At 30.6% G+C, this 16432-nt stretch overlaps 3 protein-coding genes across 3 annotated transcripts; 1 reads left to right on the top strand and 2 right to left on the bottom strand.

Annotated features, from left to right (window-relative positions):
• Positions 1 to 67: 67 nt before the first annotated feature.
• Positions 68 to 2453, bottom strand: LOC123661715 (allergen Tha p 1-like). Its single transcript, XM_045596661.1, has 3 exons — positions 2394 to 2453; positions 1658 to 1859; positions 68 to 602 (listed from the first exon to the last, which is right to left on the bottom strand). Exons 2-3 carry the CDS (start codon positions 1851 to 1853, stop codon positions 415 to 417), a joined length of 384 nt encoding a protein of 127 aa, XP_045452617.1. The 5' UTR covers positions 1854 to 1859; positions 2394 to 2453; the 3' UTR covers positions 68 to 414.
• On the top strand, positions 1662 to 16185 carry LOC123661714 (allergen Tha p 1-like). Its single transcript, XM_045596660.1, has 3 exons — positions 1662 to 1862; positions 15547 to 15733; positions 15885 to 16185. Exons 2-3 carry the CDS (start codon positions 15556 to 15558, stop codon positions 16067 to 16069), a joined length of 363 nt encoding a protein of 120 aa, XP_045452616.1. The 5' UTR covers positions 1662 to 1862; positions 15547 to 15555; the 3' UTR covers positions 16070 to 16185.
• Positions 4658 to 6747, bottom strand: LOC123661717 (ejaculatory bulb-specific protein 3-like). Its single transcript, XM_045596663.1, has 3 exons — positions 6661 to 6747; positions 5792 to 5973; positions 4658 to 5162 (listed from the first exon to the last, which is right to left on the bottom strand). Exons 2-3 carry the CDS (start codon positions 5958 to 5960, stop codon positions 5014 to 5016), a joined length of 318 nt encoding a protein of 105 aa, XP_045452619.1. The 5' UTR covers positions 5961 to 5973; positions 6661 to 6747; the 3' UTR covers positions 4658 to 5013.
• Positions 16186 to 16432: the final 247 nt, after the last annotated feature.

Genomic DNA, 16432 nt, shown 5'->3' with positions numbered 1-16432 from the left:
CATGAGTTAATTATTATTGGTCCAGCCAATATGTCCTTGCTAAAGACGTCGCATTAAAACAATATAATTACGTATTCAAAATTATGAGTATATTAATCAATTATCCTCAAGATCTAAGAATATAATAATTGTTTTCGTTGTAATTTATTTTAACTATAAATAAATAAAAATGCACGCTTCAAATTACAAATAAATTAAATACCTTACGATTTTGTTCACCATTTTAGTTTAGATAACAATTATCACAAGTTCTATAAGCATGCATGTCAAGAACAAAAAGTATGACATAAAAAGTATTAATTATAAGTATAATCATTTCGTTCATACATAAACATTTGATGGTCTCTAGCGCCATATTAATATTAAAATATCTTTTATCTTTTATCCTACCATTTAATTATAGCATAACTTATTCTAAATTCCCGTAACTAAAAAACTATAAAGTGCCTCCCGATTCGCTTGCGTTGGATCATATTTGTCAAGAAGTTCGAGAAATCTTGGTTCACTCTTAGCTCTGATTCCGAGGAGTAGCTTGCGAACTACAGCCTTTTGTTTAACCGAGCAACGTCCACATGCTGTCGTTAATGTTTCTGGCAATAAACCTGAAAACACAAGTTGGTAAATCCTTGAGAAAAAAAAACAATTCACTGCACTACTTTTAGTATTATGTATCGTTGTAAAAAAGTGTTAATAAATAAACATAATTATGACTAATATAACGCCAAAACGATTGACTATAGTCTCTGAAATTAACATTAAATGATTGAGCTTTAATAATTGCGTTAATGTACATTTTATTTTAAAAAAATATTTTTATTTATTCACTATTTATAACGTTTAGTTTGGGTTACAAAATATGTTTAAATATTTCGCTATTATCACGTAGAATGGAGAGGCTACGAAAATGATCAATCGGTGAATTTCATATATGTAAGTCGTTAATAAGTTCAACCGATTAATAAAATCTTTTAATGATTAAAAAAATCGCCGAAATCAGTCCACCTAGTTAATAGTTCTGAGGTAAAAAAACAACTTCAGTTGCATCGACAAGAAATACAACGTAGGTATACAAAAAAAAAAATAGTCAAGTAAATACGAGTTATCAAAGATTACTCAAAAAATAGTCATCAAATGTTGATCAAATTTAATTTTAGTCTAACTATATGATAAGTATCAGCTTTCGATTAAAACAAGAATCATCAAAATCGGTAAACATAATAAAAAGTTATACGGTATAATACAAGGTAGGTTGACAAAAAAAATCACGTAAATACGCATTATGAGATATAACTCAAAAAGTACTAGTCAAATCTCAATTAAATTTAAATGGGATCACATGACATGCACCCTTCAATTTAAAAAAAATCATCAAAATAGGTTCCAGTCAAAAGTTCTGAGGTAAAATAATAAAAATACATAAAAAATATCAATAAAAATACAATCGAAACGAGAACTTCCTCCTTTTTTGGAAGTCGGTTAAAAAGTCTTTTCCAAATTTCTACCCACAAAATTAACAGTTCTAAATTTGATCAATCTCCATCAATTTGCCTTTGTTTTACGATATTGAATCGGCCAACATATATTTATTTAAATTGTATTATGAATCAGTCAACAAACTCCTTGATATACATACGTATTACAGATTATTTATACTCACGTTTGAAATTCTTGCCGTCCTTTGTACATGGACCTTTTTCCATGACGCACTTATAATAAGCGAGAAGGATTCTTTCATTTTGTATAATTGAGTCAGGATTGAAGTTGTCGTATCGGTTGACAAACTGTTGGTTCTGTTGTGCCGTGCAGGAGGCCACCACCGTTAGCGCACATAAGCATAATACCCATTGCCTCATGATGTCCTGGTAAAAATAATTAAAACCTAAGTTTTTTAGTTGGTAGATACGATTTTAATTTAATTTTGTAGCTAATTAGCGTTTTTTATTTTTATATTATTGATATTGTAATAATAATATATTATATTTTTGTATTTTAAGAAAAACTATTTTCTAAAAGGATTAGATTCCGAAACTGAAGTAATTTTAGTGCTAATAATAAAATCTATACTTGGATAATTTTATTTAAATGGGATAAAGTTTATATGTATTTGATTACAAGGTATAAATAATAACAATAAAAAACTAAGATAAGTAATAACTATTAACGTAATTGAAGAAATACCATGAACTTTATAATAACAGAACAAGATTCATTTCAAATTCTTGAAATAATTTTATCCTTATATTGTTATTTAAAAGTAAATAAATACACAGTTGTATATGAGATTTGAGATTGAAACCGCAACTAAAGTGTACGAAATTGACCCGGTTAGCGTCAACGCTTTCGTATCAGCGCGATACTTTCTAAGTAAAAATGATCAAATCAAATGTACTCACGGTCGGAAGAAAGTAAGAAAGTTGGTAAGTCCTTCGGTTGCGACGGCCAGTGTCGGTATGACTCGTGACGAGTGGGGTGCTAACATTTCTCCAAACCAGTCCCAGGTTGAGGAAGAGGTCGATGTAACGGGCCGCATACAAAATATACCATGCCCGGATCGAAGAAAGTAATGAGCGGAAGAGCAAGCCGTTTTTGTGTGGCTACAAAAAACTCTGTTCTTTATGCTACCTCAATAGTTTGTCCTTAACGTTTAGTAATTTTATATTCTTCAATAGTATATTTAGTTATTCGTGTTATATGCAACAGTTTGTGTCGCTTTGATGGTATTGTTTTTCTTGTTTGTTTGAATTTACTAATCTTAGAAACTGGTTTTATTTTAGTAAAGTCTTCCGTGTATTCGAAATCCTATTCAAGAAGCAGGTACATAATACACATGCCTAAATTTAAATAAACATGCATCTAAGTAGTTACATATGAAGTAATTGTAGACAAATAAGAAATGATTAAGTAGTCTATCAAACGATATGCTAAAAAACATTAATCGGTTGCTTATTATTATTTTTCATACAATTTCTACATAACACAATTCGAGTAGGTACTCATAATGCAATAACCCAAACTTTAAACGGGTTTTCAATGTCATTGCACTTAAAGCATCGTTGAACCTTATTTTATTGATAAGTTCCACCAAGGATTTGAAGATTTTTATTTAAAAAAATAAACAAAAATCAATCTGCTTAGACAATTCGTGTCATATTTTTTCTACGCATTTATATTTGCATATCTATCTTTAGTAACTGTATAATGTAACAAAAAACTTAAGCACAGTATGTAAAATAATAGAAAATGTAAAACGTAAAATAAAATAACACATTTAATTATTTCTTTATAAAAAAAGTGGTAAGCTATTTGGTGAATCCTGCATATAATTATAAATACTAAAAGTAACCGTAATTTATGTCCCGTTAAATTCATTTAAAAAGTAATAATTCATTAACTAATTGTTACTACTGTTGTGATTGTCTTTAATTCTCAGAATTGTAATCACCTACTTGCAACATTGTAGCCCTCTAGTCTAAACCGGGGTAGGTATACGAGAGCTACTATACCAGTAAACGAGCGTCCTGCACTGTAACGTGGAAATGTAATGTAAATGTATGTATTAATAACAACAGGATCTTCTGTAGTGTAAAAATCATTTTAAAAAATCTGTAGATTACGAATAATTTTAATTCATGCGTTCAAAACAATTATACGTTTATTATTTTTTATTCAATACTTCCGTTACTCAATTATTTTGTACTAAATAATCTATTTTTCCATGTATAACTTGGAACTGTGATATTTGATCGAATTGATTAATTGAATACTTAATAATTATTCAGATGTATTCAGATTTATGTACTTAATTATATTTTAAGAAGTAGGTAAATACCTAAGATAAAGTACTGTAGATAACAAATGAAATCAAAATGGAAGTAATAATAAAGAAATGAACTAAAATACTTTCTAACCAGGCACAAAAATAAACCAAACAAAAAAGTATAGTAAAAGAATAAAATATTTTAAATTTTAATAATAACCTACACCGCTTAAAATGCTCATTTGAAAGTCTTTTTCTTTTTTATGGCAAAGAACTATGTAGATGACACAAGAACTTTTTGTAAAAAAATACTAAATAAATTTAATGTTACTGATTCATATTTTATTTCTACTAAGATAGAATTATCTTATAAATTTAAGGAAAATAAAATCGGTTTTATAATATAAAATGATTATCAGTATCATGAATATCATGTTTAATTTGTCGGTTGTTGTGTACATTTTTATTGTGTATGTACATTTTTATTACATTTACAACATATATATATATATATATATATATATATATATATATATATATATATATATATATATATATATATATATATATATATATATATATAACTTTTTTAACTTCGAAGTTTTTGAACGTCTCCTAAACTCAACTCGAGATCGAGCTTTGCTTAGGTGATAAAACAATATTTTTAAAACTATTTTATTATTTGAAATTATCCATGGAAATCAGCTAGTAATTAATTTCCTTTGAGAATTTTAAAATATTTAAAAGTGAAATAAAACAAGATAATAAATCAAATGATTGAGGATTAAGACATGATTATCGCTCTACGTTTACATCATAAAATAAGCGTGTCAATCGTAACCTTTGGCTTAGTTTAAAGGATATTATTTCCTCCTTCTAGGAGACAAGAATAAACATTTATTTCTCAGAATTGACGTCATTTATTGATTTCTTGAAATTCGACTTTTTCGATGCCTTACATTCATAGCAAGTCATAAAATGTTCCATGTAAGTATATATGCAAGCTTTTTATTCCGAGAAACGTTAATCATGCACAAAAATAAATAAAATCACTTTTTAATAAACAACATCATTTTATTTAGTCGATTTAGAGTCGGTAGAAACAATAATTATTATTGTTAGTCAAAAATTTAACTTATTTAAATTTTAATGAATTATTTTGAAAGGTAAATTAAGTGGAAGAAAATAATTATCATCAAACTTTTGCTTTTAAATTTAGTTGTATATATATATACAACCTTGAATTTTATTTACAATTAGAGCGCTTTCAACGAATATTTTAAAACTAAAGCGTTGAATTTCTCTGGATATTTTTCAAAAAGTACTTTCAATACGTAGTCATATTTTTGCTTTTGTTTTGAATTACAGTCACCGCATCTTGTTTTTATTAAATGAGGTATAATATCTGAAACATAAATAAATTTACTAACTTTTAGTACAGTTACAACAAAATACATTTTTCTAAATGTGTGTTGCTGGGACAACCGAATACAACATTCAAATGAAATTTTAATAAATAAACTAACAACGTGTAAATAATTGAAGATTGGATTTGGAATGTTTTTATACACATTACATTTTATAGTTTATTGTGAAGGATTAATTACTAAATATGAGTATATTTATCGAGTCAGCTCGAAAATATTTAAAATTAATTTTCCTTAGAAGTCCTACTTTAATTTAAAAAGTTCAAGGCAATTTACTATTCTAGTGACATTGCAACTCACTTATTAATCGGCGCAGGTGAATGCGCTTATGAACATTTTTTTTATTTGTTTAAAATGATCCATTCCGATGATTGATTTATAAAAAAAACCTTTTTATAAATCAATGATTCCTATTGAAAAAGCAAACAGTAACTTATAATTGATTTTTAAACATTACCATTTTAGAAAAAAAAAAACTGTATTTAAGACCGATTATACAATGTTAGATCTCGTAGAGTGCAGCAGCTAAATGTAAAGTAACACAAATATATATATATTAACTGTGACACAGGAAAAACCACGCGAGTATATTATTCCTTAATATTACCTTTTAGTGCTTGCATCTCTCCGCACGGTCCTTTATCCATAAGACATGCAAATGCTGCTTTCCTCTGGCCCTCGTTACTCAGTAACCTATCTATATCCAGATTTTCGAAACTTACACGACTGCTGAATGAAACAGTTACAGTCAAAGACAGTAAAAGTAACAAACGCATTTTGCATTTATGTCTGTAACAACAAACCATGTGAAGTTTTTAGTTTTCTCTGAACATTTATCGATAATATGCAATGTTTTATAGGTTAATACAAAGGACATGTTAATTAAAAATATAAACACGAGTGTGCTTTAAACGACACGAAGTAAAATTTACGAAACGTAACACACTCTCTCTTTCTATCTTCACTAACTTATATTTTCCTCTCAACTTCCGTTCGCCTCGCTCGATCACACTTTTCGTAACGCTCTCATCACGCATTCGCCAGCTCCGCAGGTCAAACAGGCGTAAAGAAGTTTTACTTCAAAAACATATTCAATTGTATTCAAGTTTTCTTGTTAAGTAAATTAAATAAAACTATATTAATTGAGATTACCACCTTACTTAAATAATCTACATCACCCTGTTTGTTACGAAAAGTTGTCGTTAATAGGTGTCAAATATATAAAAATATAGACATGTCAGAAGTGAAACTTCTTTGGCATACTAATTTTTGTCTCGATTATATTTATACAGATCTATAGATTTCCGTTGCCATCGACAAAAACGTTGCCGTTTCATCGAAATGGTGCCATTTCATCCTCATGTGCCTAAAGACGTTTCACTTGAATAAACTCACCTCGTACATCTGCTGTAAGAATTAATTTTATTGGAAAATATGTCTATTTTTGTCAAATAAGAAACACAATAGTCGGCTTACCTTGTACAGGAACAGCAAATACTTAGGACCAATCAAGCGACCATCGCTTATAAATGACAATTGTTGTATGCAACAGATAGGAGGAGATAATTATGGGAAATTTTCAACACCCCATTGTCTTCGTAACTAAATTCAGTTCCTTAAGAATTGTGAAGAATGATAATTAAAAGTTGAAAGGAATATGGTTTTAATGACTTAAATATTTACATTTAAAACAAGCTTTGTACCTAGGTATCAAAATAATCATGTTGGATGTCACTCGACCCGTTTAATCTATAAAAATTTCGTGTCACGATGTATATGGGCGATATACTAAAACTACTGAACCATTTTTATCAAATTTTGTAAGCATTTGTAATTTGGTCCAACTTGGGAGATAGAGTGGTTTTTATGGTATTATTACCGGTAGGTGGCGCTGCTATCGGTATGTAAGCAATCAAATTTGGTAGCTGTTTTCTGGGCAGGACAACGTCTGCATATATATATATATAAACATAATAATTAAGTTTGCTAGCAAATGAAAAAAACCGACTTCAATTACATCGTCAAGTAATACAACGTAAGTAGATAAAAAAAATTAACAAACGCACTAGTCGTCACTACAATTTTCGCAGGTTCCCCTCGATTTCTCTATGATGCCATTATCAGATCCAGATTTTCTTGTCATGACACCACCCTTGGGATATCCCCTGTCCAACAAAAACTGAATTATCAAAATTGGTTCATAAACGATGAAGTTATCCGCGAACATACATCAAATATATATATATGTTGCGTTTGTTATTATCAGAAAAAGGCTTTTATGAAAAAAAGATTAAGAAGATTGCGCGGAAAATTAGAAAATTTTAGAATACTTAACCAGCACATAAAATTATTTCTAATCTAACCGCTTTGGATCTAGCGCTTTAGACAATATAAACTTTCTTAATGCAAACTTACGATATTTGACATAGAATCGACAGAAGATTGGTCAGAAGATTTTTTTTAAATATATATATATACTAGCTGACCCGGCGAACTTCGTATCGCCTAACACAAACTTTATCGTATGGTATTAAAGTTCAAACTGACTTTTAAGTATTATCACAAATCTTTTGTATGGGAGTATAGAAAAGTGTTGTTTTTAGACTTTTTCAGGATTTTTTTTTTTAGAATTTTTCTCTCCGTAAGAACCATCCTCGTACTTTAAGGAATATTTTTAAAAAAGAATTAGCGAAATCGGTCCAACCGTTCTCGAGTTTTGCGCTTAGCAACACATTCAGCGACTCATTTTTATATTATAGATATATTTTTTATTATTATTAATTATACCAATTCGAATTCAATATTCATAGTAAAGACAGGACAAGGTCTGCCGGATCAGCTAGTATGTAATAAATACATACAGAAATAATATAATAAATTCACATATACTTACGTATATAAATATAAGCGGGTGGAGGATTACGCCTCGGCAGGGAGATCAAACGGCCGTGGGTTTAGGCTGTAGGCTAAGAAACCGACAGACAATCCTGGCCGAATCAAGTTGCCTCAGATGGTGAGCGATATCAAAGAGCGGGATCAAGCCGTTGACAGATATTACGATAGGGATGATTTCAGCGGACCTCACATCCCATTTGTTGACAATCTTGTGCGCCAGATATATTTACGTTTTTTCTCAATTTCAGCTTTCACGAGGTTCTCGTAACGCTGGATGGTGATATCCACTAAAATCATCCTCAACCGTGCCCTGTCTATCACCAAGATATCAGGCTTGTTCGGTAGTAACGTCCTGTCTGTGGCGATAAGCAGGTCTCAGTAGAGCCGGACTCCGTTGCGTTCAAGTACTGGCACCGATGAGTAACTGATATTACAACATCCTTTATTCCAGGAGACCGTACATAAAAGCAAGCTCTTGTGAGGAGAATCTTGGCCGCTTGGTTGTCTATGAAAAATTTTTTTTTATTAATACATTTGGTTCTATTAGTTACCCAAGTTTACCTGGATTAAGTTTTAAGACTTTCTAAAGATAAATTGACCTTATTTTAATTTAGGGCAAAGAACTAAGTATTTTTCCGCCGATTATGCATGTCGTTCAAAACTTATTAGCTTTTTCCACAGAGTTGTCTGAAAATATCTCCCTTAGGGTTCAGTCTCTAGACTGAAATGAGCTAGAAATCAGCAACAAATAAAACAAGAGTATACATGCAGTATGTGTACGTGAAGAAATAGCACATAAATTTTATTGTATTACCGATACCGTGGAAGATTTTATGCTTGGCAAATGCTTGAAAATGTCTTTCGGATCATGCTTATTAAAAGTCAAGCTATTTACTATAAAGATACGTGCTCGATGATTGGCTTCTTATCAGGAGATTAAGGTATTTACCTTGTCGTTAAGACTAAGTTCTTCGTTATAATTATCTATAAAATAACGATCGCCTCGAGCGCCTTACATAAAATTATAACAATAGCACTGTTACATGTGTTTATTGACTGATTCATGAAACGTATTTTTCGGACATTATGACAAACATTTTTATAAATTAACTTAAATAATGGGTGCTTTGGGCCATAATCCGAAAATAAAATTAGCTAAAATTAGATACAGTTTTTCAATAAAAATAGTGCACCGATGATATTATCGAGACGAATGTTAGTATAAAATATTAAGGTAGGGTGTCGTATATGTATATCTGTATTTATTTTGCAAAAAGGGGCTATTTGCGGCATTTACGACCTTGGAGCTCGAGTCTCCCTACGGGATGTTTTTCAAAAGGTAGACATATTAACAATTATTTCGCAATATATTTATAACAATGTTATGTATATTCACCAAAATATTCATTGTTTTGAAATAAATAATGATAATCGCAGTGTAAACACGAGAAGGAATAACAAAATTGTAACTCCCAAGTTTCCGACTGCGCAAAGTAAACTTCTCCTTTCTGGGTTATGGTATTCGCATGTATAATAAAATCCAAAAAACAATATTGGAATTGTATCAACATAAATTTAAAGTTTTTATGTAAAAAAATTAATAGACAAAGCGTATTTATTCGGTGCAGGATTACATAGTTGATAAAGATGTATGGACTTAGTGACGCTGTACTTCATGCAAGATATTACTAACTTTGTACTAAAACACAGTTTATATATTATTTTCAAAAGAGTAACTGCAGAGTTTCTTGCCGATTCTTCTCTACAGAATCTATGTCGGCTGTAGCTTTACTTCAAAAAAATTGTGTTTACTCGCAAACGAAAAAAAACTTACTTCAATTACATCGACAAGTAATACAACGTAAGTAGATGAAAAAAAATTAAAAACACACTAGTTGTCTCTACGATTTTCGAGGGTTTCCCCCGATTTCTCTGGGATTCCATCATCAGATCCTAGTTTTCATGATACAACACTTGCGATATTTTCTTTCCAACAAATATATAGTGAGACGTACCTAAACCTTACAAAAGACAACAGCCAAATAATTATATTGCTCTTAAGCAGTATTGTCTTTCTGTGGTAATTAAGATAGCAAGAAGTCTTAGGGCTGGTCAAAGATAGTATCGGCAACGCACTTGCGTAGTTCTTTGTTTTGCAGACGTCCATAGGCTACAATTACGCTTGCGGTTACGCTCTTACCTCGTTTCAGCCTATAATATCCCACTGGCCTAGGCCTCTTTCCCCCTGTTGGAGAAGGATCAGGATATATTCCCTACTATGAGTAACGATCACTATCAGGTGTACATGATAACAAACGGGACCGATGGCTTAACGTGCTCTCCGAGGCACGGCAGGGAGGCCCCACAAGGGCCACCCACAGACACCCAGACTACGGCAAACATCTACATGGCGAATACAAATCTTTGTCACGTACGGGGATCACAAACCAGTGCTGTTGCGCCAACGCGACGTCGTCATTTTTATCATCACCTAACTAGTCATATAATAATATTAAACAGTAGCAAGAGTAATGATGAACCTTAAGTTAGAAGTTGTATTAACAATAAATAAAAAAATTATAATTCAAAAGTAAGATTAAAGTATGTTTGTAAAAATCAAGTAATATAATTACAGGTCAATAATAATCTAAAGGCTTATAGTTTCAGATTTAAATTTAAATATTAAACTGTTTTAATATAATATTAAACTGTGAATTTGTACTTGTGTTTGAATAAAAATGTGCTTAATTAAAATAAAAACAATACACTAAATTAGTCTTAATTTTAAAAAAATTTGTTAAATGTAATAATTTGAAATTACTGTTTTACTAAATTGTTAGTTATTTCTTACAAGCGCGATGTCGAACTGTATTTTTGAATGTTTATCAATACATATAATAAAACTGTAAAGGGTCGCGGGTACATTGAAGATAAGTGAGAAAAAATATTATTGGGACCTTTATCAACGCCACGAGCACCAAAAATAATCATTGTCTCTGCGTTTGTGCACGCTAATCTAGATAAAATAATTTTGATGTGGTTTTTACGCGAGCACAGCTAGTTCTAAATAAATGTGTTCTCACGTAAGTGATGGTATTGTCAAATGAGAATAAATGTCTTTAAACCTTAACATTCACACACGATCGTCTGTTCCTAAAGTAGGCAACTTGATGTCTTTTTAGTTAATAGATGAGTGATATAAGTAACTAGATACAGTTTTTTTTTGCAAATCAATATAAAAATATACGTATACAGTTAATACACCCGAATCGGCGCCGGAATCGAGCTTACAACCCTGGAGCAAAAGCGGAATCTTTACGAATAGCATCAACGAATGCATATAAATAATAGTTTCAACTTATATAATGTTATCAAATGTAAATAGATGTTTTCTTAGTATTTTTTTACAAATACATAATTATATAAATCTTAAATATCTTTATTCAAATAGGGTTCAAAAGCACCCTCGAATCGTATTTAAATTTTAATTATTTTTCAAAATGAAGCTTCCATCGATTCGGAAATTAAATTTTGCAGAGAAGTACCAACAAGAAACTCAGCAGTTAACTAACTCTTTAAATAAAAATAAACTGTGTTTTTATATAAATTTGGTAATAATATCTTTCATGAAATACAGCGTCACTAAGTTTGCACATTTTTATCATCTGTCTAATCCTGCACCGAATAATAAGCTTTAATTATTCATTTCTTCTTGATACAAACTTTTAATTTATTAAACGGTTTTATTTAGCTCACCCCGTTTGTTTTTTTATTTTTTCTTTATTTATTCTTGGGTCAAATTTAGTAATTCAAATTTCACCCTCTTCCTGTCAACCGATTAATCTGAAATTTTGTATACACTTTGGATTTTGGTGACAATACAATTATGTTTATTCATTATCATTATAAATTCAAGATGGCCGCCGCTACAAAATGGCGGATAACGTAGGTTTTATCAATCCCATCAATATGGGTATCAAATGAAAGGGCTCAACAAGCAGAATACAATATACTATAAAAAATTGAAATCCAAGATGGCGGCCGCTACAAAATGGCGGATAACGTAGGTTTTATCAATCCCATCAATATGGGTATCAAATGAAAGGGCTCAACAAGCAGAATACAATATACTATAAAAAATTGAAATACAAGATGGCGGCCGCTACAAAATGGCGGATAACGTAGGTTTTATCGATCCCATCAATATGGGTATCAAATGAAAGTGCTCAACCAGTATAATCAATGTACTATATAAAATTAAAATCCAAGATGGCGGCCTCTACAAAATGGCGGATAACTTAGGTTTTATCAATCCCATCAACATGGGTATCAAATGAAAGGTCTCAACAAGTAGAATACAATTTACTATGCAAAATTGAAATCTAAGCTGGCCGCCGCTACCAAATGTCTGATAACAATTTTTTATCAATCCCACCAATATGGGCATCAAATAAAAGGGCTTGACAAGAAGAATACGGTGCACTATACAACCTCAATATTTAAGATGGGCCTTGCAATAATGAAGCACTAAATGAATTAAACAGAATGCGAAATAAAAACTAAAAACTAGAAAATAAAAATAGGTAAAAAAACTTTTTAAGTTAAACGGTTTTATGTTAAACATACATTGCAATGTTTAAGATAAATGTACTAAAAACCAAAAAATAATAAAATAGATACAGTCGTGGGAATTATAAACATATGCATAGACTAGACTAAAATAAAACCGTGGGGCACGTCAATTGTCTACAAATTATCGACTTAATGTGCGATAGAAGAATCGTTTAATTCGTCGTTAAAATAGGCAGTTGGCCCGCAGACGGTGAGGAAATTACTTACTATTTTCTTGCTCATGGAAATTCCAATAGTTATACACTCCATGTAAATAAAAGAGATGTTTCAACTAGTTTATCGTTGGACATTCACACTGCTGGCTGGCGAGGAATCGTTTCACTGCTCGTAGTTTGTCTTTAATCGACAAAACATATGATAAAAGTACTACTCGCTCACCACTATGAAACCCTAAAACTCGCTTATAATCGAGCTTGCTAGCTTGTTTCCACATTCTAGCCCTACTTATCACACGTCCATCGTTGTCGGTTGAACAACTGCCTAATTATAGTGTAACATTACAAAACAAACATTTTAATCAACGATTGTAGACAATTGACGTGCCCCACGGTTTTATTTTAGTCTAGTCTATGCATATGTTTATAATTCCCACGACTGTATCTATTTTATTATTTTTTGGTTTTTAGTACATTTATCTTAAACATTGCAATGTATGTTTAACATAAAACCGTTTAACTTAAAAAGTTTTTTTACCTATTTTTTTATTGACTAGCTCGTTGGCGCAGTTTGCAGTGGCGCTGATTTCTGGAATTCTGCTCCGCTGGTTGCGGGTTTGATTCCCGTTTGAGTTTGGGTATAATATTTATATTTATATATGTAATATTTCTAGGTATATTTATCAAAAAAATAGTATTTAGATAAAGCAGCCGGCTGTTACCTATAACACATGCATTAAGTTGCTTACCATAGGAACAGACGACCGTATGTGTATGTTATAACATTTATTTATTATTTATTACTAGACAACTTCCATATCGTTTGTGGAATTTTATTATATATATGCAAATACCATATCCCAAAAAAAGACCATTACTTTGCGCAATTTGCAACGAGGAGTTACAAGTTTGTTATTATATCTCGTGTTTATATTGTGTCTATTACTACTGATATCAAAACAATCAATATTCTTCCGAATATATAGTTATAAATATATTGTGACGCAATTGTTAAAATTCAAACCTTATGATAAACATCCCGCAGGGAGACTCGAGCTCCAAGATCATAAATCGAAAAATTATTTTAATAATGCAATTATTTTCCATTTACATAATAACCTTTATATATATATTTTTGTTCTCGCTAGATGTACCCGTGGCGTTGTTCGTCATTGCCATTTTTTATTAATTTTAGGAGATAAACTGGGTACGCCAGCTTTCTACAGGTATAATTCAGTAATAATTTCTATAGGTAAGATTCATATAGGTACTAACTAAAATACTAAGGCTATTTTCTCTAGTGGAAAATAGTTTTGTCTAAATCATTTAACTTTAAAGAATGTAAAAATTTTGGTAGTGATGTTATGTAGAGCCAAAATTTAACTCGAACTTTAACTGGGGTAGGGCTCAGTAGGAAATTTCTTGCTCAAAATAAGGAACAGCCTGACTGAGATAGTACCTCGACCTTACAAAAGATGATCACAGCTAAATAGTACTGTTTTTGTTGTGTTTCTGTTGGTGAGTAAGTTGACCAGAGCTCCTTCGGGTAATAGGGTCGGTAACGCGCTTGCGATGTTTCTAGTGTTGCAGACGTCTATAAGCTACGGTGATCGCTTACCATCAGGTGTTGGTTGGTGTTTGCAAAGTTATATTTAAAAAAAAAATACAAAATTATTATTATACAATATTGATGTGTTTAACATAATGTAACAAAGGTCAAATCAATTTGTTTCACTTTAAAAAAGATAAGGTTGATTATGTTATAGATAAAATGAGTATAATTTACATTTCGATTTTATGTTGAATACGTGTAATTAGGAAAAAAATGACTGATATCCGCAATTTTTTGTATATATTGTACGAGCTCAATACACTCATTACTAAAAGTTGGTGTCAGTTAGTACTATAAACCAAATTTTGAATTTTCTATAATACATTTATATAAGGTAAGTAATTACTTGAAATATTTTTAATATTTAATATTTTGTAATTTTACTACTGCAATTTAAATCGTTATAAAATTTTTGTCGAGTTGTGTGTAGGTATGTATAAGAAATTACAACAATTCGTTCGATTCACAGAAACTTTATTTATTTATTTGCACATTATTGTAGACTTCAGTGATAGGGTAGATAGGGTAGATTGTGCAGTTATATTATAATAGCTAGCTGTGCCCGTGACTTCGTCCGCGCGGATATAAAAAAATATTGCTCTGTTCGCAGAATTACAAAATAAATAAATTTCTAAAATAAAAGTAGCCTAAGTTACTCCTTATTAGATCAGCTATCTGCCATTGAAAGTTCCATCAAAATCGGTGTAGCCGTTTCAGAGATTAGCCGGAACAAACAGACAAAAATTGTAAAAAAATGTTCTTCTGGTGTATGTACCGTGTGTACATCCATATGCATTTAATAAAAAACGGTTATTTTAATATTAAAACTAGAAAATCCAATTTCATTTATTTGTATAGATGTATAGAAGACTTATAAACAGATAGATATACACAATAAGCTTGTAAATATACCAAAAGTAGCAAAAGTATTGTCACTCAACCTAAAAATTATACTTGAGTCATCTTAGTATTTAGACGATGCCTTTTAACGGAGTTTTTCGCTCTTTTCTTATATTTTTTATTCTTTCCGTAAACAAATAAAGAAATAAGTTACTTACTTCTTTACAGACGTCGGAAATGCAGTTCGTGACGATAGTGTTGTCATTATTAATGACTTTGGTGCTGGGTTACGATGAAAAATACGATAAAATTGATGTCGACAAAATATTAGGCGATGATGCACTATTAACGTCATATCTCAACTGTTTCCTAGACAAAGGACCCTGCAATGAAGAATACGCATCTGAATATAAAGGTATAATATTAGTCTGCATTTTGTGAACTGCAAACCCTTTTTTTAAATTTAGTTTAACTTAAAATGTAACGATATGAAGTCGAAAAAGACGCTATTTTTAAATAATGCTGCATATTTTTATTATTCTAATATGAACTCCATTTATGTTTAGAAATGTTGCCTGAAGTAATATCAGACGGATGCGCTAAATGCACTAAAAAACAAAAGCAAGCATTTAGAAAAGTTTTGAAGGAGTTATCTAAGAACAAACTAGATGTACTACTAGAGGTTCAGAAGAAATATGATCCAAGTGGCCAATACAAGGACAATATTAAAAAAGTTATGGAAGAAGACTAAGAGAATCAAGTTACACAAATTGTGTCAAATATTTTTTTATTGAAACAAAAGACTTGGCTATGAAATTACTCCAGTTTAATTTTATTTGAATAAATGCTTAGCATATGAAAAAAAAATATTTTTTGGGAGCTGGAACCTTAACCTCGATTCTCTTGAATATTTACATAAATTTATTAAATTTGTTTACACACCTTATTACTAAGTTGTAAAGTATATCTTACATAACATGACATAACTGGTTTTAGATGGATATTATGCATATAAAAAAGTATTTTATTGGTTACAAATAAATAAGTAAATTCACACTTTTACAATAAAGTTGGTACAAAGAAATTAATTTCAAATTAAAGTGTACTTGTTATC

Source organism: Melitaea cinxia, chromosome 17 (genome assembly GCF_905220565.1).
Source record: "Melitaea cinxia chromosome 17, ilMelCinx1.1, whole genome shotgun sequence".
Classification (NCBI taxonomy): domain Eukaryota; kingdom Metazoa; phylum Arthropoda; class Insecta; order Lepidoptera; family Nymphalidae; genus Melitaea; species Melitaea cinxia.
Note: the sequence above shows the minus strand (reverse complement) of the source record. Positions and strands in the feature narration are given on the sequence as shown.

Bases quoted from the DNA above. Each gene is read 5' to 3' on its own strand.
- LOC123661715 (XM_045596661.1), bottom strand. From the start codon at position 1,853: ATGAGGCAATGGGTATTATGCTTATGTGCGCTAACGGTGGTGGCCTCC. The intron at 603-1,657 runs GTGAGTATAAAT...TTGTGTTTTCAG, and splicing joins GGACGGCAAGAATTTCAAAC to GTTTATTGCCAGAAACATTA.
- LOC123661717 (XM_045596663.1), bottom strand. From the start codon at position 5,960: ATGCGTTTGTTACTTTTACTGTCTTTGACTGTAACTGTTTCATTCAGC. The intron at 5,163-5,791 runs GTAATATTAAGG...TTTATGTTTCAG, and splicing joins AGAGATGCAAGCACTAAAAG to ATATTATACCTCATTTAATA.
- LOC123661714 (XM_045596660.1), top strand. From the start codon at position 15,556: ATGCAGTTCGTGACGATAGTGTTGTCATTATTAATGACTTTGGTGCTG. The intron at 15,734-15,884 runs GTATAATATTAG...ATTTATGTTTAG, and splicing joins ATACGCATCTGAATATAAAG to AAATGTTGCCTGAAGTAATA.